Source organism: Scleropages formosus, chromosome 1 (genome assembly GCF_900964775.1).
Source record: "Scleropages formosus chromosome 1, fSclFor1.1, whole genome shotgun sequence".
Classification (NCBI taxonomy): Eukaryota; Metazoa; Chordata; class Actinopteri; order Osteoglossiformes; family Osteoglossidae; genus Scleropages; species Scleropages formosus.
Genome location: NC_041806.1, coordinates 36,346,483 through 36,372,608, shown reverse-complemented (window position 1 = coordinate 36,372,608; position 26,126 = coordinate 36,346,483). Strand labels below are relative to the sequence as shown.

Sequence of the window (26,126 nt, the reverse complement as noted above, 5' to 3'; positions counted from 1 at the left end):
CATACGTCACTGGGACAGGTGCAAGCTTTTCAGGAATATTTTGGCATTGTTTAATGGAGTTCAGGGTAAATAAAGCTTGCTTCGTGGCTTAATTTCTTGCTTGCTAGCTAGCTAGATGCCACACTAAATGTGAAATAGCATCTCGTGAATTGTTTACTTGGAGAGAAAGATTAGATGAGGTGGATGACTTTTTATAAAGTTGATTACTTGAAGCAGAATTCTCGTCTCTGTTTACAAATATGGCTGAGGGTAACATGCAACATATTGAGTTGCCTGTCTTGATATTTTAGATAGCTGGAATACCGGCCACGAAAGGTAAAAAATTTTTGGCATGATCCTCATAATGAAATCTGTTCAGTAAAGACTTCAACAAAAGGACAATGTGAGTTGTAATTAATGCTCTCGAAACATTTACTCTGCAGGATACGATAAATCAGCTCTGGTAATGTTTACTTTGTGGTGTGGAGTAATACATGAGTTTGAGGGGTTTCGATCAACTGGTAGGGATCCATTTTTACTCTAGAGGATTTACACAGGCTTCTGTTTCCCACATTTCCCAAACCCAGATGAAGAGAAACCACAGAGCAATCTTAGTGTTGCTGCCTGCAGGCCTAGTTACATGTACTTATGTAAGTTTATTTTGATCACCATAAGGCTGCTATATGCCTGCAAATTTTACCGTTTTGGTTCTTGTCACTGTCTTAAAGTCACCATTAAAGCACCCTGGAATCAGAAATAAGTTGGGTCACGTTAAGTTTACTGCAGGAAGCCGTTAAGCTGAAGTTTTATATACAAGGAATGTTTAAGTGAGCATGTCTTAGGTATGCTTTGAGGTACATTTTGCACTGTATTCCCCAAGATTTTAATGTAAAGCGTAAACCGCAGAGTAATCCTTATATTAAGTTGACTGTCGTTGCAGCCAGGGTAGGTGTTTCATATTCCAGATACCTTCAGAAGCTCTGAATTTGCCTGGCAGTCAAGATTTATCCCCCTTAGCCCAATTATCTTCCACACAGACTGGGCCCTTCATTTGTCTGACTGGCAGTCTGTCTGATGAGTCGCTGGAAGTCAGCGGCAGAGCGCTGTGCTTGGATTATGGTTTCATCCAGCATCGCTGCCCTTTGATGTTTTTTTTCCTGGAATTGACGACCTTCTGCATTTCAAAGAGACATCCTTGCTCAACTCAGATGGCCATGAACGCTAAGCACATGATCGTGTGCAGACTGACAGGGTATTAAATGTTATGCTTTAGCAGGGATAATCCTCTCGGGGAAATTCTTCAATGATTTTATACAGCTTGGAAGATTTAAGTTTGTGTGAAAGCATTAATTAAACCTGAACCGAATGTGCCTGATTGATATATACATGTATTTGGGTAGGTTTTTATAATTACTTAATGGCCTTATGCCTTGTTTACATTATTACAGTCATTTTTATATTTTATGTATCTCTGTAAGACACTTTGGACAACAGTGTCAGCTAAATAAATAATATATCAGAGTGAAAGAAAATTTCAACAGTGTTTTGAAGGCTCAGTTTCATTTGCAGATTGTTTATAATGAAATTTATAACGATGACTTCACATTCTGTGGTTTTAATGAAATGGTACAGCTTATGTGGCAAAGATGAAAACTTTGTACTGCAACATGATTCAAATACATTTTCTGCAAGATGCGGAGAACAAGAAAATGCAAATGGTCAGTAATGGCAAACTTTCCTCAAACAGCTTTTTTGGGCAGTAGCACTGGATGCTTATTGATGGGCAGTTAGGCACTTTGCCTTGCTGAAGATATTGCACTGCAGATTATCCTTACTGGTTAGAGAATACTAACTTTTCTCCTGCAAACTCTTCCCAACATGGTTTTTTAACTGAATGCGAGCAGATTCCAACCCTATCTGTCAAGATGTGAAATAAAAAATTTAACCTACTGGTGCCAAGAAATGAAAAACCTTGGATAAGGTCTTCTGTTCAAAATATCTAAAATCTACACACTATATATGAGCTGTTTGAGCTGCTTTATGCAGAAGGAAAGGGGTCCCATGTGGTCACTGTGCACAAGTTAAATAACTGGATATGGAAAGAAGTGAGATGTTCAAAAGCAGTTCTGTACTTCCTTGTAAATGTAATTCCAGTACAAGTACTGTAGAAAATGTCAGAAAATTCTGCTTTGGGGAAAAATTAGACCAGTTCCTTTTGTTCTGGGGGGGGGGGATAATGAAAATACATCCAATATGTTAGGAACATATTTACTTGTCTTGATGTTCATCACCAGCAGTACTTAAAACCTTGCAACATAAATTTATTGTAGATGCCTTAAAGATTCATACATAGATTGTCTGTAATATTCATTACAGTGAGGAAAGAATTAACAAGGAATAAATGAGAAATGCACTCCTGTAAGCAACAGGAAAATAGCTATTTTACCAGCTGCCAGCATCACCATATAGTTATTTTGCAAAATGAGCTGGATTCTGATGGGGAGGGACAGCTGAAATTAAAGCCAGGTATTGACTTTCTTCTGCCGTGACTCCATGTGATAAAGCTTCCCCCTGCTGCTCGGAATGTGGTGCGCTTGGATGTGTCCAGTGATTCTCATGACCTGAAACATGTAGGATTTGGCTGGGATAGAAAGTTCTGGCTTTTCTGCATTGAGTTTTAATAGCTTTATTGCTGCATGAAGCAATATCAGATGGAAAATGTGCAGTTCTATAACTTTCTAAAAGCAAGCAGAAGAAGTTTAATCTTTTGGGCAATTCTGTGCAATTCTTCTAATCAACACACACTCACAAACATACTGTATCCCTACAATTAAAAAAAAAAAAGAAAAAGAAAAAAGAAAAACTAATGGTGTGTGTACAGATTGCCAAGTGTAGTCAGTTCCCTAAGGTATGTTTTCAGTATGGTCTCTAATTTGGTTTACTGTAGGAGGGTGGAGTTTTGCTAAATGGTGCTAATAAAACGGTGAAAGAAAGATATTTTACAGCCAAAGAACCACCACACTTTTGTCAGGTTTCTGAGCCTCCCTTTCAAGTCTTCAAAGACTCTTGAAACCCAAACGTTTTTACTGTAGTTGCGTTAGATTTGATGTTTATCGTCCTTGAAGTTGTTGTGAGAAGAAATATATGAATATCCGTGTATCCATCTGTATATTCAGTGCTGTCATGTTGAAAATCACATTGATTTTTAGTTTCTTTTATCCCCACAGCAGTAAAGCAGGTGATGGAAGGTTCTTTGTAATATGAGAATCTTCATGAAAGATCTGTGACAAATCATGATGAAAATCTTGGTGCGCAGTGTGCTCCGAGACATGGCTAACAAAGCTAGGAGTTTGTGTCACGATCTCCCCCTTTTTAAGATTCTGCGTAGGAGACGTGTTTATTACGCCACTTTGTGTGTAAGCGCCGTCTGAGATGTTTATTCCAGCAGCCGGTGACGTTCGAGGTACGTCATTAAAAGTGAGGAGGCGCCGCGTCGCAGTGGAAGGTGCTGAGAGTGCGGGCAGGAGAAGGTGCGCTGTTCCTGCTGCGGTGTCGCTGAGCTTCGCTTCGCTTCGCTTCCACCCGCCGTGCTCCACCGCGGACGTCTCAGCTCGCCGCGCGAATCCGCGCGCGCACGACGCCTCTTCCTTTACCTCCTCCTTGCCTCTATCTCATCTTCGCGCGGCGGCCAATGCGTTTCGTCGCCGCGCGCGCGCCGAGTCAGCCGCCCTCTCAGACTTGTTGCTCCGCTTCCCCGCGGACTCCGTCCTGAGGCTCTTAGCGCCGCATACCCTGGAGAAAGAAGAAGGCAAGGCGCTGGGCTGCACGGTGACTGTAGCCCGGTTCACAGGTAGTACGGCTCGTTCCTACACACGCACGTTCTCATTTCAGACAAGCGCGCTTTCAGGCTTTGTCGAACCTTCCAGCGACTGGCTCAACGGTTCCGCTGAGACTCTGGAAATCCAGCGCCGCTCACTACGAACTAACTGACCCCGCGCCTCACGCTCCTGCACGGACCGCTGCTTCCGCTAATGGATGCGTCCGCGCGCTCGTAACCCTGTCCATATCCGTCACTTTTTGTCGTGTTTTGCCTGGCACTACTACCGTGGAAAACGCACGTTATCCGTTTTCGTGGTGCTGCATTGTGATACTGTTTTTTTATTTTATATTATATATATTTATATAACGCCATATGATTGCCTTCCAATGACTGATTTAATCAGACACACACTCTCTCAGAAGGTGGTTGATCTCCTGAAAGTCCTCGTTTGCGGCACTGTATATATTGTAACCGACCCGCGTGTCCACAGCACTGCCGGAGAGAGAGCGTCTTCATTCTAGCACGGAGACGTGCACAGATGTGCTGTGTTTGCAGTTGTCTCGGAATAAATTTCACCAAGAGGTACGAAATTAATGCACTCCGTTATGCAAACATGAGCAAGCTTCGTAGAATTGCAGAAGTGCGAATAACGCGTGTTAATGTCTTATTACTGGTGGTTCGTGTCGGGGTTGTGCATCATGGTTCAAGGAAAAAGGGTTGAAATGATTTACCTATTGTTCATTTTCCAGAGTGACTTGCAGTGATTTGCCCATTTGTGTAGCCCACTATTCTTACTTTATTTATTCAGGGTATGTACCTTGATCAAGAGTACTGTAGCAGCACTGGGATTCAAACTGACAACCTACAACCTTGTTTCTTCAGCCTAAGTCTAGCTGTATAAAAGAGTTTCTGAAATTTAGGGCTTCAGTGTTTTTGGCCAGGGAAGTAGGTGTATGGAAAAAGATGGCTTTATTTACTGTCAGTATGTTTGGCTCAAAAAAAAAATCTGTCAATAATATTGATTATATAATAGTTTTATAGCTGTAATGCACATCTCCGTTTTAATCTGAACGCTGTAAAGAAACACTGCCTAGTTAACTGTTTAATAGACTGTAATAGTTAAGGACCCAAAGTTTAACAGTTGGGGGCATGTGTCCCAGAAGGGGCACTGCTGCCATACTCTAGGTGCTTATGAAACTTAGATAAAAACCTAAAACTACAGTATACACCTTCTCTAACTGTGCACTTTTAATTCTGAAAGTGTGCGAAGTAGCTACATTGTAACATTTGTACATTTTGAGGCATGTAGATGAAAAAATTGAAGCAATCTAACCTGGGTAGCAAAGAACTTATGTGCTTATATAATCCTACACACCTCTAGGTTTGATCTTATTAGTGTCTGTATGTATGCGTGAATGGCCCATCTGTTTGTTAATGTGTAACTCTGGTCCGCAGAGGCTCTGCAGCAGTGCCTGACAGCAGGGAAAATGGTGATAGTGTGTGTTTGTACTTAGTATAGTTCTGCTGAAGGCAGCCCTGCTCAGAGCTTCTGACAGGAACAGCCCAGAACACATTGCTGACATTCACTATGTTTCTTGTACTTTTCCCATCTGAAGATTAGTGTTTAGGGTCTCCCTTTAATTTTATGTTTGGAAGTCAAATGAATAAATCCAGTTTGTCGGTGGGATGATATTTTAAACACAGTGCATACAAGGTGACGCCCAGGTGGGGAACCCAGCAGTATGGGTTCTTTCCTGTCAAATAAACCTCTTGTGTTATTTGCAATCCTGTTACTTATTTAGAGTTTGACTCATAAGGTAAACTCTGTTTTTCTGTTTGTCTTTTTAGTTATGCTGTTCCATAAAATATTTAAATACTGATGTGGTTATAGAAGACAGCTAGTCTTCACAACATTCATATTCACAATACATCTTATTTTTACATGCTTATTTAATTTGATAGCTTTTATTATGTTTACATTTCATTAAATGTATATTACTAGTTAAATTTTTTTCTAGAGACATTAAATTGATTTAAGGCAGGAGCATTTATAATTGTAAATGTTATAATCAATATTCCATTCTCATCCTGAAACATTGTACATTGCCTTGCATCGCTTGTGTCATAACTCATTTAATCTGTAATGAATCCAGACCACAGACATTTGTTTTGTACAGCTGTTACCATTTTTGTCAGTGAGAAGTAGCTCTAGTTTTTAATTTCTCCATATGTCTAGTCCAAGCGTCTTATGCGGTCTGGTACTGGAACATTGTGTTTAGATAGTGGTGACTAGTGGTGTAATTGCTAAACTGAATATATGACGAAAGGAATGCAGGTTTACCTCCAAGAAATGAAGTCTTATACCTTTTGAGAAATGTCCTTGCCGCTTAACCCAAATTGACTAAGGCAATATTTTATGGAAGTGTTAAAACTGTGAAATTGTCAGCTATCTAAAATATTTTAAATATCTAATTTTTTTAAATGAAATGAGACCCTTGAAGGAATCATTCTTTTAATGTTATAATTGACTGCAGACACTTCACCACTTCTCAGGGTCAAAAAGATTAATCTGCTGTGGTTATTTCTGTCTTCTAGAGGAGTGGAACAATCTTGGAGAGGTGAGCAGGAGAGAGTAACATGGCCCTTAGTGATGGGAATGGTGACACTCAACTTCTCAGCAATGGCAGCATCCCGTCAAGTGCTCCCAACGCCAGTAGCACCCCTGGACCGGTCAAAGAAGGTGCCTCATTGCAGCACCCTGGGGAAACGGGCCTCGGAAAAGTGAGTCAGAATGGTGCTGTACGAACTTGTAGTATACGCAGGCTTCCCCAGCTGCCCGCCTGTGCTCAAAGGCCAAGCGCACTTCTGCAACCCTCCCTGTCCACCGCGTGCTGCCATTGTTGCCCATTCCATACCCAGCTGTGCTGCCACAGCAACCAGCAGGAGTGCCACATCATCCAAAACCATTCGCCCATCCGCCCAGGCTCCTGCTGCCTTCAAGCCTCCCCATCCGTCTGTTTGCACCAGCGCTGGCAGGAGCACTTGCAGAGCCAGCCTGGCCCTCCCAATATGGCCAGCATAAGGTATGTGTGTCTCACCCTCTCCCTCCTGGTTGTTGGATGTAAAAAAAAAAAAAAAAAGTAGCCACAGAGTAGTTTCTCCTGTCTGAGAACAACTCCAATGTAAAGAATTTATAATTGTTCATATGTGCCACCAGGTATCAAGTATTCTTCAACAGGCAATGGTTTTGATAACTTCATACTGTAGTAGTTATGAACACCTCTACAGAGATATGAGATTTTCATTCAGGTTCAGTATGGTTACTGCCAGGTAATTGCCACATAATTCACTAGACAAAAGTGCAACAATTTGCTGTCAAAGCTGGAAAAAAATCTTAAGGTGAAAATAGAATTCCATAGCTCTTGCAAAAAATGTGCATTCATTACCCACTTGCAGCACTTTTTGATTGATAAATTTAACGTATTTGAATTCATAGTGAATGAGTAACAGTTTTGAGAACCACAAAGTAGAAAGGACTTCAAGATGTGTGGAGACTTCACTGAAAGAGCACTCTCTATGGAGGAAGGAGCACTGTGCCTCAAATTCTTTACTGTCCCACCCTGTCAATCCACACAGCGTGTCTTGCTGCCTCTTGGTATCCCTGCCTCACTTGCCAGCTGTCTTGGTGTTATTCGAGGTGCTGAATGATGATCAAGCTGTCCATTCCCAGGCAAACATAGTGCAGACCTTGCCAGCAGCTTAGGAGGGCAGATAATTGTTTGAACAGCAGTCAAGCATTCTTGTCTTTTATGCTGCATTTTCTTGTAATTGTCTGTCAGTGTCCTTTTCATCAAGACCTTTTATTTATGTAATTATAGCTTTTTGTGTAAGAACACACAACTTGCCTACAGTGACGCAAACTTGTTTGCTCTTGGCTGGGAATGTGATATTGTACTTGTTTATGGTCATGTTTTTGTGCCATATTTAGTAACTGCTCCCCATGAACCAAAGCCGTGATCAAACTTTTCATCTTTAATGTTCAACGTTGATCACTTCCTTTCACGTCTTATTTCAGTTCTCAGCTGCCTCTTGTGAACAAGTGCATCTTAAGGTGTCCAATCTATACTGCTCTGCAGTCTAAACTTTTTTTTTCTTCAGTGCATTGAAGCTTCAGCAAAATTTAAACCTTTTTTTTTAAATTTTTTTTTTTTTTTTTTTTAAAGTACTCCTTAGATGTTTTGAGCAGCTGATGCTGAAATGTAGCAAGCTGCATTCACTATTTATGATGTTGGTATGTGGGAGATAGCATTGCAGTAATTAAGTATTTGCAGAGGTTCATTTTTTGGTTCTCATTTAATGAATTACAGATGCTTGTTTTCCCTCAAACTCTTAAGTGTACCCTTTGGTAAGGGGTCCTCCCTTCTCCAATGATAGATTTAAACCTTGGGTATGGCAAAATTGTTAGGTTACCTGTATAGTGCTTTATGTCTCCATATTTAGGTCTAAAAGATGTGGAGAAAGATAAGCATGTATGCTGGAGATGTTATAGCCTCAGTATTAAAAAGTTCCTGACTTGCTTATCATAAAGTGAACTGGTGTGCCTTAACCATAGGCATCTGATTTTCGGATTTAGTCGAACATCGGGTATAATCAAATCAAATGTCACTTCATGTGTTTGCAGAAAGCTTAGTTCAGGTGTTCAAAGGGTAATTTATGCTTTGCATAGTTTGGCTCAAAGGCCATTTAGTGTTTCATGTATGAAATGACATGTTGGGAAAATCAATGCAGGTGAGAGAACCAATAGGGAGTAGCTATTAATTTAATTCCGTGAAGACTAGTACGCTGTTTGTAGCTTGAAGACCTTGTGCAGCTTCAGAAATCTTGCTTTTACAGCATAATCTGGAGCAGTTTTTTTTTTTTTTTTTAAAGCCAATTTGGAAGAAACATGAGACTTGCTGACATGCATGAATACTGGAAAAATTACTAGAACCAGTCAACAGGGTCTCTAGGATTGAGTCATACCATCACAGGTCAGTGAAAATGTGTGAATAGGATATTCTTGGCTGGATTTGTACTGCCAATAGAGCAGAAGTATATGAGGGCTACCATACTTAGCTTGGATAACTGTCATTTTGTCACTTAATGTATGTGTTTACATTTTACATTTAAATATCATTGCCTTAGCTCAGCTTTATTTGACATACACTAAAAAGCATATGAAAGCTGTCTTTTATTTAGCAACAACATGCATACTTTTTAAATAGTCCTGTCCTGGACTGTCCTGTCATTTGAATATAAAAGGAATTGCATAGTTATTACTAGACTAATATTCCATCACATCTGAATACCTTTTTCAGGCTACAGAGTCTTTGTAATCTTTGGAAGCCATCCGTTCCATTGGAGTGCTTCAGTTGGCTTTCAGTAAAATCCCAACATTTTCAAGAATGTGTCCAAGGTTTTTTTTTTTTTTTTTTTTTTTGCTTGATTTCTCATAGAACCCACACGCACACATTGACTGAAACCGCTTGCCCCGTGCGGGGGTGCGGCGAGACAGAGCCTAACCCAGCAGCACAGGGCATAAGGCCGGAGGTGGAGGGGACACACCCAGGACAGGACGCCAGTCTGTCACAAGGCACCCCAAGCGGGACTTGAACCCCAGACCTGCCAGAGAGCAGGACCCGGTCAAACCCGCTGCGCCACCATGCCCCACTAGTCTCATAGAACCCGTAACCTAAATATAAAGGAAGCCTTGACCTGTAATAGCTTAACAGTAAGGTGTCTCATCATGTTTGTGGTCTCTTTCCACCATTTTATGTGTGTCCACAAAAAAGACATTAGATCCCAGTAAACGCTGACAGAAACATAGAAATCTAAGATTGTTCTGAAGCCTTCCAAAATGCCAGCAGCCTTGAAATTTCCAACAGAAGGTCATGTTTTGTCATATGCATTTATTGCACAATTCACTTGTGCCTTACATAGCAGAATTTTATACAAAAAAACCAGTACAATGGCTAACAAAGCTGGTAGCGTTGTGGTTGGAGGTTTGATTCCCACTTCTGGCTGTACTATCCTTGAGCAAGATATTTATCCTAAATTGCTCCAGTAAGATTTCCCAGCTGTATAAATGGGTACATAACTAAGTAACTTAACCTTATAAGTCGCTTTGGAGAAAACCCTCAGCTAAATGAATATAACATATACAGCATATATACCCTTCTATTAGTTTACCATGGGTATTTTATTCTAACAGCTTGTATCAAACAATCTTGGACAGAGATGCACATTGGGCATCAACTCCTACAGGTTTTTACCCCTTAGTAGCATCAGTTGGGCTGTTGGTCTGGCTAAATATAGCATTTTAACCCCTACATTGCCCTAGAAACAATGACCTCTAGCATAAAAAAAGCATTAATCTTGGCGATTAGTTGAAAGTCATCCAGCAAAAAACATTTGGTTCCACAGCACCTCTTAACAGCATAGCATGTGCATGCTTTGCAGAGTGAAAGACATAGGCACTCATTTTATTTCTTCATGTGATAAACATTTGTGAGTCAAATTATCAAAATACCTCCATCCAGGTTATACTCTGCCTCATGTCCCATTTTTCCTGCTTAGCCTCTGTGATTCTGAATTGGACATGTTATTGATAATAAAAAAGATACAACATCAAAAGACAAGCTATAAATCATTTTGTTAGAAAATATATTGTCATTATTTGTAAAATCCATTTTATTTTGGTATTTTAATAATAGGTGATACATTTTTAATTTGGAAACCAAATATTTTTCCCCTGCATATGCAGTAATGATAATTTAATCTCCTCACAATAGGAATTTGAACTGGGGTGATTTCATTGAATGAATTAACCCCATTATATGAAGGACGGGCTTATTTAATTTTCTGTCTTAAATCGCTGATTTCCATGATGCATTGAAAATGTTGTAAAAGCTTAAAATCTTTTCTAAGTAAATTGCATGGGGAAACTTGCTGGTGCTGTTTATGAATGGCTTACAAATTGTCAGTAATACAGCTAGTAAACATAGTCATGCAGATTGAATTTCACTGGGTTCTTAACACTCCGGTCTATCGGAGGCTTCTGCATTTTCTTGTAAAACAGCAGCTAAATAAATTTTCTTCCATTACCCAGATCCAGTTTAGTTACCTTATGAAGATCAAAGGAATTATGAAATGTTAACCATATACAGAACATAGTTGTCTGTCTGAAAGGTGCAAGTCTCAACCAGCACGGGTGCCTTTAAATGATCTCTCTTCCCATCAGTTTCAGGTGTCCTTTCAAAAAGTCCCTTACATTATCACAAAAAAACGTGTGGTTTCTGCTACTGTCTGGGCATTCAACTTCAAGTGAAACAGTCTGGAACTCTTGACATTTGTGATTCAGGTACATTGCTTTAAATGATTTAATGGGCAAAAAAATGTAAGTGGCATTTTTCCAGCATGTGTTTCTCTCCTGAAAACCAGTGAGTAGATATGCTAAAGCACTTATGAGTGTTGAAATGTGAAGTGTTGTTATTTCCAGTATTCAGTAATTCAGTGATGTTAAGTTATTTCTAGAACTTAGTTTATTACAGGTGAGGCAACATGGATTTTGGCAGATAGCATGGTGTAGTTTATTGCTTGGTAGAACATGAGCTGTGTATCATTGGAATTGGTACACGTTTGGTTCTCATTTCCATTCTACCAAGATGAACCTTAAGGTTTCTTTGCAGCATTCATCCCTAGACTTAAAGTGGATAAACAGCTCAATTTGAAATTAGTTTCACTTTTCACACTCCTACATAGTACTTGATGGAAATATAATTGATTGAATTCATTTGTTATAGAACATTCTAGCATCCTTAGGTAATGTTAATTTATCATGTTATTCATTTGCACAGAATAAATGTGTAAAACCAAGCAGCTTCTTAAGGCAGCCCTAGAAATGCTGCTTTGCATTAGGGGGTGATGACACATGGCCTCATGCTTGGGACATTGTTTTCCTGGAAAACATCAAGGAATCTAGATCATATTGTAACTGTGCTTCACGTACATTGAGGTGGTTTGACGCCGAGCGGGGAAATGTTCGACACACCATTCTGGAATGGTCTCGTAACCTTCTGCTCTGGATGCCAGACTCTGAGGTATATAGTTCTGGGCTATGTGCCTAAGTTGTCCTTCATTTAGCCAAGCTTATTGCCCCCTTGGACTCCAAAAGGGTATTGCCAGTTTTTTTATAAGTGGTGAAGTCATAGGCAGCTGCCTGTGCTGTTTGCCTCTATAAAGTCACATTATTGTTCTGGATGCTCATGACCCACACTAAGCTCTAAAACCACTTTTATATTGTTGTCTCTCCTCAAGATCACTTCAACACCTGCAGATTGTTTTCAGTGCACTCTTGTCCATAGCTTGTCTTTGACATCTTATTTTTTCCCGCAACTGCTGTAGAACCCCTGACACAGATCCCTTTTAAACATCAGCAGCATCTCCTCTGTCTGGCAGCCGTGACGCTGGAGTTAATGCGCAGTCGTCTTATGTACCACACATCAAGAGAATTTCTGATTACAGACTAGGAAATTCGCACATCAATCACATGTATGTTGTGGCTACAGATTGTGTGCATACGTGTGCACCGTGTTGCTAGATTTTCATTAATTCAGCCTTGCTGAATGTTTTCTGTTTTCTTAAATGACAGTGTTCTTGGTTTCATAGACTGGAAAAGCAGAAGGATTATAACGTGTGAGATCGTTTGTAGCAAAGATCTTGATTCTTGTCGTACAGTAGAGCCTCTGTAGATGGAAGTCAGACACAGAAGATGAAAGGAAATATTTTCCCATAAAAACAAAAGCTGTACTTAGGGAAGTGTCATAGCCTCAAATTAGTATTGGTTAGTCTGTGTTTTTGGGAGGAATAAGTTTCTGGTTCGTATTATGTTGATGTCCAAGAGCGTCAGCTATCCTCTATAGGTTGTGATTCATAGTGGAAGCCTTAACTGCCCTATAAAAGGAAATATGTTAAGGAATCTAACTAAGACTGTACAGTAAATGATTCGAGAAAATAAATACCGAAGGATCAAGTGATTAATGTTGACCTCATTCTTACCTCAGAGTGTGTGGATGTTTTAAAGTTAATTTTTACGAGTCTGTAATTGCTGATGCGTTCAATAGTTTGGTCTCAGCAATTCCACAAGGCATGTGTTATGATCAGTGTTTTCAGTCCTTTATTTAATTTACTTACTTACTTTTTTTTGGGGGTGTACCTTGAATTAAAAAAAAAAATTTCATGACAGCCCCAGGCAATAACAAGAAAGACGGAGGCCCAGAAGAGGTTTATAATGTCTCTCTACGCTTTCAGGGTGTAATATCTCTCCAGTCCTGACACTGCCCTTCCTTGTACTAGAATACAGTGGACTTTGTCTGCTTGAAATTTCAGGTTTCTGAAATTGTTGTTTGTAGGCATTATCCTCATGCAGTGGTGGAATGGGTGGGTAGGGTAATGATTTTGGGTGTGATTTTTACTTTTTTTTTTTTTTTTTTTTTAAAGATTCTTTAATAGTACATGCCATTCTGCATGGAAGCAGGCAAAATCTTTGTTTCCTGGGCTCAACGTTGCAATGCTTGTAGTTCGGCATGCAGACATTTTACAGCTAATAAATAAAACTGAAGCCATTTCATGGGTTTTATACTACCTAACTTTAGCCAAATATTTCAGAGTTATAAATTTCTGAATTTTATTATCTGTTGAATGTCAATAAGGCCAGTAAAAATATGAAGAAAATGTTCCTTTTCTATATGTGGACATGGTCTGGCGTGGGGAAAAAAAAAATGTTTAGTCAGAGCAAATGAACAGCGGAACTATTCTGAACTGCAAATAACAGAACAAAACACGTCCATATACTGCCGGACCCATGTTGTGCGTAAGGGAAAAAATACCTATATAAGGGTAATAGAGAAAATGTGTCATCGTCAAACATCTCGTGATGGAGTTAATTTACTAATGCTGTCTTAAGGTGGTGTTTAGTAAATGGCAAGACTTGTCACACTGTAATGAACTATGAGTCCAGTCCATTTGACACGTGTGCAGCATTGAGTCTGCTCCTTGATGTGTACAGTGTACTGCTGGCAAGCATATTGAAAGCACTGCAGTATTGTTTAGGATCTTCTGTTTAAACCATAATGAAAGAATAATGTTGGCAAGCAATGAGGTGGTATTTATCACTAAAGTTATGCTGTAATGTTTTTCCTCTGAAAATGATTAGATGAGAAACTTTAACGGCTGGGCACAAAGGAGTCATTATGGCCATGCAGCTGCTCACAACTGGTTGGGCTCCCAGCATGTGTACAGATGAAGAATGGAAGCACAGGCTCAGCAGGGTAGAATCTGTCAGTAGTACAGGCCAGATGTTCATGACTGTCCAGAAGTGGCAGCTGGAAGTTGGTCCAACTACTAGAGCAGACGTCCTCTGTGCCAAGGGTTCTCTCATGGTGAAAGGTCTTCAGCTCATGAATTTAAGCTCCTTTCCACCTGATGGAGCTGACCCTGAGGGGTGGATTTGACTATAGGTTACTGAGCTGTTGCAGTGACGCCGCACTGGAGGACACGTAGACGTTCTGGAAAAGCAATCTATTCCCTCCGCTTCCATCCCTGTTTTATAGGAGTGCAGTCTTTACGAAGTGAATTATTTTGTTCTTAAGAAATTTGCTAATTTTATAATGCAGCGTTCTTTAACACAGTTGGGCCTTACAGTTTATGATCAGTTTTTACCATTTACTGCCATGTTGTGTTAGAAATGGCATTTTGATAATTTGGAAAGATGTTACATTTACAAGAAATTAATACTTTGACATAAGCAGTAACACAAATTTTTTCATTTAAAAATTTATATGATTAAAAGTACTGATTTATAAAACTTTAACTTGCATATATTCATCTAGGCCATGGTTGTCTTCAAGCTATAGCAGTATTGCTTTGCCTACACCTAGCATGCCTGCTTCCAGTGTACCTGAGCAAGTCCTGACTTGTATATGTGACTCATTGTGTTTTTTTTTTCTTCCCTTTTTTTTTTTTTTTTTTTAAAAGAAAAAACACATACTGGAGTGTGTGCTCTGCTGTATCCTATAAAGGCAAACCTGTATTCAGGTTAAGGGGGGCGCGGTGGCGCAGTGGGTTGGACCAGGTCCTGCTCTCTGGTGGGTCTGGGGTTCGAGTCCCGCTTGGGGTGCCTTGCGACGGACTGGCGTCCCGTCCTGGGTGTGTCCCCTCCCCCTCCGGCCTTACACCCTGTGTTGCTGGGTTAGGCTCCAGCTCCCCGCAACCCTGAATGGGAGAAGCGGTTCAGAAAGTGTGTGTGTGTGTGTGTGTGTGTGTGTGTGTTCAGGTTCAGTAATACTGTATTGCATCAAATTATTTGAAGTTGCCATAATTGTAAGTAAGGTGCAATTGCTAAACAGAGCCAACTTAATTTCTTCTACTTAGCCTCTTGTTTAAAGAGGATTTAATGATTTTAAATAATCTGCATAAACATCAAATATGCTACTTGAAAGTTTGCCATCTGCGTTGACTTGGATTCACTTTTTTGTTGTACAAACTCATTAAAATTGACATACCATAGCATACATACAATAGTAGTGTTGAAAGTTGTGGTTCGTATTAGTTTTTCGCAAAAGAATATTCAGTATTTGATTTGAATAAAGGTCAATTAAATTTAAAGTTCACGCCACCTTATGTATGGCTGCCGTATATGTCAGGGGCTACAAGAAAATTAAGTTACTTTCTGGACAATTCCTAGCCACAGGTTATAGTGTTTGAATTCTGCCTGCGTGCCAGAGATCTGAGAAGCTCTATTTCAAGCCGAGGAATGTGGAGATGGCAGCTGTGACCTCGAGACCCAGTGCGTCTGCGGATATAGCTGTCTGCATCCCCTCGTGTGCACACCAGCAGGAGCTGTTTTCACCTCCACGAACCTCCACTTTTCCCTGGGCCCTAGAAAATGTCATGGCTTTGCTCACAAGGCTACTGGCCCTTCAAGTCTAGTCCTGTGTCAAGATGGAAAATGTTTAGTCATGATTCTTGACTTTTGTAAAGTGTAACAAAAAAGGAAAATATGATTGTTATGAGCATGGTATGAGATTTCTTATTCCATTAATTTATTTTTTAGTCTTTACTGTTTCCATAAAGGTGCTCATAAAACCTATGAACAGATCACATAAAGTAACAAAATTATTTTACTGAATAAGGTACTGACAAATGGTATCTTTCAGCCCTGCAAGTGTACTTCCATTTAGTCCCCAGTAGTTTCCTATATTAATATCAGAGTACCGCCTGCTTCATAATTTTGGGTTATGAAAATAACAAATTTCTAATACATTCTTCTCTCTTAGTCAGGTGTGTGATTTGTAACGATGCAAAATTTTAATTTTCTCTCTATGCACAAGGGCATCAAAAATCTGTACAGACACTGATTAAAGTCATGACCAAACAAATATATTTGATTGCAGTACTAAAACTTACGAACTGTATGAAACCTTATTTTTACTATTAGGGGGGAAAAAAAATCTTTTAATCATTGTTTTCAGAAACAATTTGGAAATCTTGTTAAAGATTCTAAGGCACGGTTTGATTTTTTTAAAAAATAATCCTATGTCGACCATGTTCTTTTTTTCACTCTTATCATGCGAAATTAGTTTATTGGGTTTGTCTTGAAAGCCTATTCCACAAGTAACTGCCTGCCTGTGAGTAGTTTTCTCCTTCTGTGACCTTTGACCTTAGAAACCCCTGGCTTTCCACAACAAGTGTCCAGAATGCCCTTGATACCTAATATTTGTCTTCTTGATTAACCTAGTGATCTATAAACATTACATGTATGTAAATAGAATAACATTGTGATACTTAATGTTGGAGTCATGTTTTCATAAGTTAATGAACAACTTTGTAGTAAATTAGTGGATGTACTGGACACTGACGCATCATTTGTTAATTAGTAATGCTCACTTTCTTTGTCACCAGATCTGTAGTTTCTTCTACATCTCAGCTACCATGTATTTTGTTTTTAAATACATTAATATGTTCATGGTGTTTGACACACTGTTGGTGACTTCAAGAACATAAGTATTTAGGAACATATTTGCAGTGCTTGTTTTTGCACTTTAATTTGTGTTTGCTTTTTTCATAGAACATTTGAAAATTAAGTTCTGTTAAACGTAATTTTTTTGAAGGAGAATTAGAAGAACTGCATTTAGATTGTTGTCAAGATTATAGTGCTTCCATTAAATTTCATATTTGTCAGTTTGTCTCAAGTTCCACAAATAAGTCATGGTCATACTACAACAAATTCATGACCCCAGTTATTCTGCAAAAATTTTGCAAAAATCACCGATGAAAATGTCTCTGCTGTATGCAGATGTTCTTATTTTCCATTCATAAGCCTTAACGGAACTTACCTTGTATAGATGATGCAGATCTTTAAAGGTCCCACCTATGACATCTGGTTGTCGTATTAACATGTCCAACTACTTTAAAGGGATTTACAGCCTTCCCAGAAGTTACCCTGTGGTGAAAAATTCCTGCCAATAGCTTTTGTTCATCTGTGCCTCACAGTGCCATAGCAACCTCTAATTATAGCATTCCATGGATTCTCTTTAAAGAGGAGAAGAAGGAAAAATACAGCCACCTTTTGGCCTCTTGGCCATATTACTTCAAATCATTTTAATGTTGAAATGCCCTTCGTGCACATGTGCTTACGGATAGTGACAGATGGCCTCGGTGCTCTTATCCTCTGCTCGAGTTTGTTTCCATTTTTTGCTGGACCTTTCTAGGTTGTAGGTGTCACTTGGGGGATAATCTGTTAGCACACCAGTGTATTAACACACCAGTATTTGACAAAATTAAGAGTGTATGCTTGTATCTAGTGATGACAATTGTGGGATTCAGCAAAGTAAACGTGAGTATTTCTCTAGGAATGGCTTTTTGGTCTTAGGTGCACAGTCTAGGTAGATTAGCAGTCCGTTTTTAAAAAAAAAAAAAAAAAAAAACCATCTGTTGACATTACACAAGCGGAGAACTGGGCTATGTTGGTATCTTATAAATTTGCAAAATACAAGCCTTTGTACAGTAGTAGTATTGAGTGTTGAATATGGGGGGAAAACAGTATCTTAACAGTGATAACGGCTGTGGTCGTCTTCAAAAGTGGAAGATAATCTGTTTTTCATTCTGGTGTACTTAGCACTTAAATGTGTATCTGTTTTCTGCCTTTGTCTTTCAGCCCTGCAAGACCTTTCCGATTCCCCAAAAGGTAAAGCCTGCCAACATGTCTGTTTCTAATGTTTTGAATTCTATTTTATTCAGACCTTGCCGAAGTATCATTCCTAGGCAGTGAGTAATTTGAAATATTGACCCGAGATATATTTTGCATCTTTTTCTATGTACCAACCTCTTTTTTTGAGATTAAAATTTTTCCAATCTTCTGATGATTCTACAATGATGCAGCTTTGATTACACACATTAGATTATTAAAACACGCTGTAAATCTTTTAATACTGTGTATATGTATTAAATTGAAATTAAATTTAAAATGTCCAGTGTCTTTCAGGCTTTCTAGTCTTAACTGTACCTGGATTTGTTCCACAGCTATGCAGAGCTCATTGCTGACTGGCCAGTTGTCGTGCTGGGAGTATGTACAGTCCTCATTGTAGTGTGTGCCCTGGTAGGAATTTTGGTGCCAGACCTACCGGACTTCTCAGACCCTTTGCTGGTGAGTGTTGCACGCCTAGGTGGGGGTACTGAACAAACACCCTGTTACCTGGGGGATGGAAATTCTCAGTTTGTGCCTGGTTAGGGTTAACGCTTCTCATAATGTGAAATAGTTCTTGGACTTGGACATAATAACTGTGAAAAGCTAAAAGTGTAAAATACTTCTTTGTGTGTACCTTTGCCCTGCTGAGAAAATTATGCAAAAAAAGTTGGTGTCACAGCTGTTTACAATTGGAAAACAGGAAGGGGTCTTTGGGAACTCCCTCTGTGCACTTCAGTATCTGACCTATTAGGGAACAAGGCCTGAGTCGGGACGGAAAATGTCAAGCTTCGAAGTGAATATGGTTAAAGGGGGGAAGACCATGAGAGGTCTATCTAAAATTACTTGCAGATGCAACAGCTTTTGATTGATAGGTTTTCCTGGTTTTTGTAAGGATATCGCTCACTACTCATTTATTTGATGCATCTGTTCACGTATGCTCAGTTTCATGACTTTTTGGGAAGTCTTATCAAGTTAAGTTGTTTCAGGATATAGTTTTAATTTTGCCTTACACATACCTTTTGTCATTCAGGGGTTTGAACCACGGGGTACTGCCATTGGACAACGGCTAGTTACATGGAACAACATGGTAAAAAATACGGGCTATAAAGCAACGTTAGCCAACTATCCCTTCAAATACGCAGACGAGCAGGCGAAAAGGTATCTGTGCCATAATTTCAGAAATCTTTTGTTTTGAGTTTGCTGTGGAATATTGTGATTTCGGTAACAAACACTGACAGTTTTAGTTTAGAAAGGTAGGTCTACCAATGGTTGTTTCTCAAATATGATATTAAAAATTTTAAATTACTTTTCACCATAGCCACAGTTGCCTTGCTGTTACGTTCCTTGTTGTTTATCTGCATTTCATACCCCTGGTCATTTCCAAGGGAGATCTTGGTAATTAAGGCCATGAAAACCTGCTTATAGGCAAGCCTTTCATCAGCCTCTTGTCTCTCTGTCTGGGTTCTACCATTCCAGCTCTTCTGTCAAGTCTTTTATTAAAGAGGAAGTCCAGTTCTGAAAAACAGACAAATGTCTGTTGACCCTGTGGCCTGTCAGCCAAAATCTTGCTCCTTAGACATTTTTAGAATAGTGTTTTTTCCCCCCTCTTAATTTACCTCATTGCTATTCTGGATCTTGATATCTGTTGCTTTGTGAATAATGCAGTCCAGTAGTATTTCCATGAGTTCATGTTTCTTTAATCTTTTGAACATATTTTTATTTTGCTGACAGTCACCAAGAGGATAGGTGGGCTGAGGACCACTTTGAGAGGGATAAAAGGCAAGCAGAATGGGATTTCAGTAAAGACAGTTTCTTCTGTGATGTACCAGGTGGGATTTATAATACCAAATATTTTAAAATTTTACTGAAAAGCCAAATGTTTAACTTGAATTTTATGTATTTTGTACCAACAGGTGACCGCTATTCTAGGTTGGTTTTCACATCTGCAGAGGGCAAGAATTTATGGAGCATACAGGCAATTAAATCCATGTGTAGTTTGGATAACACAAGGGTATGTTCAGACATGTTAACTTTTTTGTATAAAACCCTTTGTTCAAGTTAAACATAACCATGTTTCATTATTACTCTTCTGATTCTTTCCTATAGTGTAACTGCTTTATGGTTTATGCTATTGAAGATATTTCATGCTGTGTGAAGTTAGGTTTTATGTTTTTGCCTGAATTAAGTTTTCCCCCCCTTATCAAACCATTATAGCCCAGAAGTACAAACTGACCCAACAATATTAATATGAATGTAACTTCCATACTTATATAGGTGTCCATATGAACATAACCATGTTGTGTGCAGGTACGCTCCCACCCCCAGTACTGGAATCTCTGTCAGCGCACTTCTGATGCATCCTGTTGCCCCAGCTGGACTTTGGGGAACTATATTGCAGTTCTGAACAACAAGTCCTCCTGTCAGAAGATCACAGAGAGGGATGTTTCTCACACGCTTAAAATCTTGCGCTCTTGTGCCAAGTATTACCACAATGGAACTCTAGGACCAGACTGTTGGGATATGACCACTCGCAGGAAGGATCAACTCAAGTGTGCAAATGTGCCTCGCAAATGCACAAAGTACAATGCTGTCTATCAGATTCTTCATTTCCTTGTGGATAAAGACTTCTTGAGTTTTAAGAGCACAGATCACCAAGTCCCGGCTTTAAAATACAGCATGCTCTTCTCTCCAACTGAAAAAGGTGAGACAATGATGAATATTTACCGGGACAACTTTGAGAACTGGAACTCATCTGATGGCATCACCGCTGTCACGGGCATTGAGTTCGGAATCAAACATAACTTATTCCAGGACTACCTGTTAACGGATACTGTGTATCCTGCCATTGCGATTGTGATCGTGCTAGTGGTAATGTGCGTGTACACCAAATCGATATTCATTACCTTGATGACAATGTTTGCCATCATCAGCTCCTTGATTGTGTCCTACTTTCTTTATCGTGTTGTTTTTGACTTTGAGTTCTTCCCCTTCATGAATCTGACCGCACTCATCATCCTGGTGGGGATTGGAGCAGATGATGCATTTGTACTTTGTGATGTGTGGAACTACACCAAGTTTGACAAGCCCAACTCTGAGCTGTCACAGACAGTGGCCATCACTCTTCAGCATGCGGCCCTCTCTATGTTTGTGACGAGCTTCACAACTGCTGCTGCTTTCTATGCCAACTATGTTAGTAACATCACAGCCATCCGGTGCTTTGGTGTATATGCCGGCACAGCGATCTTGGTGAACTATATACTAATGGTGACGTGGCTGCCAGCAGTGGTTGTGTTGCATGAACGTTACCTGCTCAACATTTTTACCTGCTTCAGAACCCCACAGCACCGAGGCTACAATACCAAAACCTTCTGGACATTAGTGTGCCAAAAGATGGACAAGTGTTTGTTTAACATTTATAAAGTTTCAAGAATTTTTTTTGAGAAAATCTTGCCTTGCATTGTGATTAAATTTCGTTATGTTTGGTTGATTTTATTCCTTGCCCTCACTGTTGGAGGAGCTTACGTTGTATGTGTACACCCTAAAATGAAGCTCCCGTCACTGGAGCTCTCCGAGTTCCAAGTCTTCAGGTCTTCGCACCCCTTTGAGCGCTATGATGCCGAATACAAAAAACTTTTCATGTTTGAACGGGTCCACCATGGAGAAGAGCTTCACATGCCCATAACAATCATATGGGGTGTCATTCCTGTTGACAATGGAGATCCCCTCAACCCCAAAAACAAAGGCAAACTAACACTGGACAGCACCTTCAATGTAGCCAGTCCAACCTCTCAAATGTGGATTTTAAATTTCTGCCAGAAGCTGCGGAACCAGAGTTTTATCCAGCAGTCAGACAAACAGGACTTCACCAGCTGCTTCATGGAAACCTTTAAGCAGTGGATGGAGAACCAAGACTGTGACGAAGCTTCAGTGTATCCCTGCTGTAGCCAGTCTGCCTTTCCCTACAAACAGGATGTGTTTGAGCTGTGCATCAAAAGAGCCATTATGGAGCTGGATCGAAGTACAATATACCACCTAGACAGTAAGACTCCGGGCCCAAGGTTTGATATCAATGACACTATCAGGGCTGTTGTGCTGGAGTTCCAGAGCACTTACCTGTTTACACTGGCTTATGAAAAGATGCATCAGTTTTACCGTGAGGTAGATGCATGGATAACAGAGGAGCTGAAGAGCGCCCCAGCTGGATTGAGCTATGGGTGGTTTGTGAGCAATCTGGAGTTCTACGACTTGCAAGACAGTTTGTCAGATGGTACTTTAATTGCCATGGCTCTTTCTGTGGTTGTTGCTTTCAGTGTAATGCTCCTTACTACCTGGAACATTGTTATAAGCCTTTATGCTATTATATCTATTGCTGGAACCATTTTTGTCACAGTGGGATCACTTGTTCTCCTTGGGTGGGAGCTGAATGTATTGGAGTCAGTCACCATATCCGTGGCTGTTGGGCTCTCGGTAGATTTTGCTGTCCATTACGGAGTGGCTTATCGCCTTTCCCCTGAGCCAGACAGAGAGGGAAAGGTTGTCTTCTCTTTGAGCAGAATGGGCTCCGCCATTGCCATGGCAGCTCTCACCACGTTTGTAGCCGGCGCCATGATGATGCCATCCACTGTCCTTGCTTACACACAGCTGGGAACATTTATGATGCTTATTATGTGCATCAGCTGGGCCTTTGCCACCTTCTTCTTTCAGTGCTTGTGTCGATGCCTGGGTCCTCAGGGCTCCTGCGGCCAGATTCCGTTGCCTAAGAAGCTCCATTGTCAGGCCTTTTCTGAGCAGTCCGTACCAGCTCCTGCACCCCGGGGTCAGAATAAGCTTTGCCATGTAAGTAAGTACCAGTTGGACAGCAGAGGAGGGGATGTGGAGCATGAGCATTATGAACTCGAGCCCTTGGCTTCAAATCCGGGGAGCATGGAGAAAACAGCCAGCGAGGACATGCAGCTCTGTACTCGGATTTACAACGGAGGGCCACCCTGCAGTACTGGCGTGCATGTGCACTTCAGAAGCAAAGAGGAATCCGGGAGCACCAGGGGCCATGAAAACAGATCCAGGACACCTCCAGAGCCAGGGCATGTTTGTCATTATGCCAAACCCAGCAAGACCTGCACGTGTGAAGATGCTCACCCGACCGTAACCTTGCAGTGGGCACCACACTGTTGTTCCCAGGTTGGAGATGTTCCCTGTGCCCAGTGCTTCCCTAACTCTGTTAGTGCCCCCAAAGGTCAAAGCATGTACAAACAGCAGGCAGAGTGTCGCATGCACTATACCAACCACAACCCTGCACATCACCCTCATTGCTCTCAGAGTCGAGCAAAGGGTCATTGTTCTCACAGCTGCCAGCTCAGAAACTACTGCGTGCACCCAGTGCAGTTCCAGCAGCCGCCACTCGATCGACATGGGTCCCCAGAGAGCACAGGTGCTGCCGAGGGGCCCCTGCAAATAGGGTCCAGCCCAGCTGTCGGCACTGGTGCAGAGCCTGCCTCCAGAACTCTGAGTGGAAGCTCAGCTCGCAATCAAGGGGCCTCTACGGACAGCTGCAGAGCACCGGACAGAGCTAAAGCGGACACTCGGACCTCAGAGGACCTCGCATCGGAACGCAAGGATGCATTTTATGAGACGCGAGTTAGTGGGGAAGAGCATGCCTCCATTCCACACGAGCAAGATATGAAAAACTCTAAGCAAACTCAGAAAGACAGGAGGGAAAGGACAACCTTGACCTCTCCCAAAACGCTCTGTTTCAACAGAACTTTAAAAGTTAAGTGCAATTCTCTCGATTCTCAAGTACCAAACTCTGAAGCCAATGTGCCTGATACAATAGATTCAAAACACTCATGTGAAAGTTTATGTTAATAGTTAGTAGAGAAATACCCACTTTAAAGGCAAATCTCAAGTCACCATGTGCAATGTCCATTTTCAGTGAAATGCTTGAGATTTTGTAGACCAACTGTACTCTCATTCATGTTGCAAATGTCTTTTCATTCTTACAAAACTGACCTTCAGAGGTCTGATTTCAGTTAACGAAAACCAGCTGATTAGATTCAAGCAACTGCAAGATGTGTACGCTTTCATCCCTATCAGGAATTCCTTGGTTTTACTAATAGAATACTCCATATTTTTACAGTAAACTGTTTTATGCCCATTGTGATTTTTTTTGACTGGTTTAACACATTTTCATGTACAGCAAAGAAAATGTCTCAATTTCTGAAGCGCATTTATACAGGTTTCAGTACATTGTATGTGTATTTATTAACACTAATTATCGGCATACTAAGCACTTTATTATTGCTCTTTTCTCTTTTTGTACTACAGATGGATTTTCACATTTCTATATAATACCTTGTTTAATTGAAGACTGGTTCAAAACAGCCTTGGCCCTAAGATTTATTTCCAGAATGAAAATCTGTCTCCCTGCTGGTTTTTTATTTTTTTTTTTTTTTTTTTTTTTTTAAAATAAAGGAAAATATATTTTTTTGATGTTACCTTGTTGATTAAAGTGGTGGTGTTTTATTTACTTTATTTTACAGGAATATGATCATACATCATAGCTGACACTTCACCAAAGTAACTTTGAGTCTCTAGGGTATTTACAGAGTGTATTTAACCTAAGATACTTGCTACGTATCTCACATGATGGGGTTATAGCAGCAGTGGGGATTGAGGCTTGAACTGGTAACTTATAGGTTACAAATCCATGTTCTACTTGGACCCCCCACAGATTCTTGTGGCTTGTTGACAGTGTGATTTGCTTATGTATAATGTGATAATTTTGAACCAAATCAAATGAAATTGTGCACTTTACAGTAAAATGACAGTTCTTTGCACTTAAACCTGTAATATTTCGGTTACAGATGCCTTGCCTCAACTACTGTTTTTATATACATGAATTGTCTAACAAATGTTTAGGTACTGATGGAAAAACTTAAGTCTTGGTTTTGAGGCCCACCGCATGGAAGGAGGCACCTTTGATGCATCTTAGTTTGAGATGAGAACTGAAACAGGTGCAAAGGCAGGTAAAGTGCATTTCCACATAATCCTGGAGCACCCAGTATTGGTCTGATTGGAGCTTTGTGTGGCATTCAGCCACACAGTCAGGTGGGTTCTTAGATCAGCAGTAGTTGTCAGGGCCTGTTTTCCAGGTATAACAATACAGACCCCATGGAGCAGGCTAATGCTGTTTCAGCTGTTATCTTTCATTGTGCTCTTCGCAAACAGCTTTTCCCCTTTATCTGTCAGCCTCTTGAATGCCTGCTTTCATCACTGCAGTATTTTACCCATTTCCAGCTGGTGATCTTCAGAAGGACATGGTACCTGTGTCTAAGGTCCCCGGGGATGCGTGTGGTGCACAGTGGAATTTCATACCACATGCGTGCAAAGCAGGTTAGCCCATCAACGTAACAGTGTTTCTTATACTTCCCCTTTATATGCTTTCATTTTAATGAACTACATTTTTCATTTTAATTGTATTAGTTTTGAGTTGTATTTTCCCAAAACAGTTCTGCCCAATCTTAGAGAGTTTGAAGTGTACACTGGCTCAGTTATCCATTCCACATTAAACTATTTACATTAGGGTTTCCAGCAGCAGTCCAATCCTTTCTCGTCCGCAAATATTCTAGCAAAATGTTTCACGCTACCATGGCAGACTTTATACAAGTAATTACAATTGAATCTAGTTTCTAAATATATTTTGGAAATTCCCTTCTGATTGTTATATTATAATGGAAGGATGTAATTACAAGACAGGTCCTGACATAGTCTTGCTCTGCAGGAAAGAAAGCATCATGGTATGACAGCTGAAGAGTAGCTCTTTGTGTTTTTGGAGATAGTAATGTTTGTTGTCTGTGACATCGTGATAGTGGTTCTTGCAGCTCCTGCCTTCCTTTGAGACAATGGATTGGTGGTGGTGCAGTACAGTATATTGTCTTGCACCACCTGTTTTTTCATAAACTGTTTTCTGTGCTGCTGTCAACTCAAGGGGGCTTGGATAGCAACTCTTACTTAGCCTTATGGTTATTAATTATTCTGATGTTTTAT

General features: G+C 40.3%; 1 protein-coding gene across 5 annotated transcripts in view; it reads left to right on the top strand.

The window, feature by feature from the left end:
• Nucleotides 1-24,504, top strand: part of disp1 (dispatched homolog 1 (Drosophila)) — a 52,218-nt gene extending 27,714 nt beyond the window's left edge. For 2 of the 5 annotated variants that reach the window (XM_018743802.1, XM_018743804.1), the window contains 7 exons: nt 6,395-6,882; nt 18,054-18,083; nt 18,419-18,542; nt 19,114-19,241; nt 19,815-19,912; nt 19,997-20,094; nt 20,391-24,504. In XM_018743802.1, coding sequence (XP_018599318.1) covers nt 6,437-6,882; nt 18,054-18,083; nt 18,419-18,542; nt 19,114-19,241; nt 19,815-19,912; nt 19,997-20,094; nt 20,391-23,945 — 4,479 coding nt within the window. In that variant the 5' untranslated portion in view covers nt 6,395-6,436 and the 3' untranslated portion in view covers nt 23,946-24,504. Of the gene's footprint in view, nt 1-3,558; nt 3,830-4,312; nt 4,382-6,394; nt 6,883-18,053; nt 18,084-18,418; nt 18,543-19,113; nt 19,242-19,814; nt 19,913-19,996; nt 20,095-20,390 lie in introns of those variants that run through there. The other 3 variants (XM_018743807.1, XM_018743803.2, XM_018743806.1) reach the window with 3 other exon arrangements.
• Nucleotides 24,505-26,126: the final 1,622 nt, after the last annotated feature.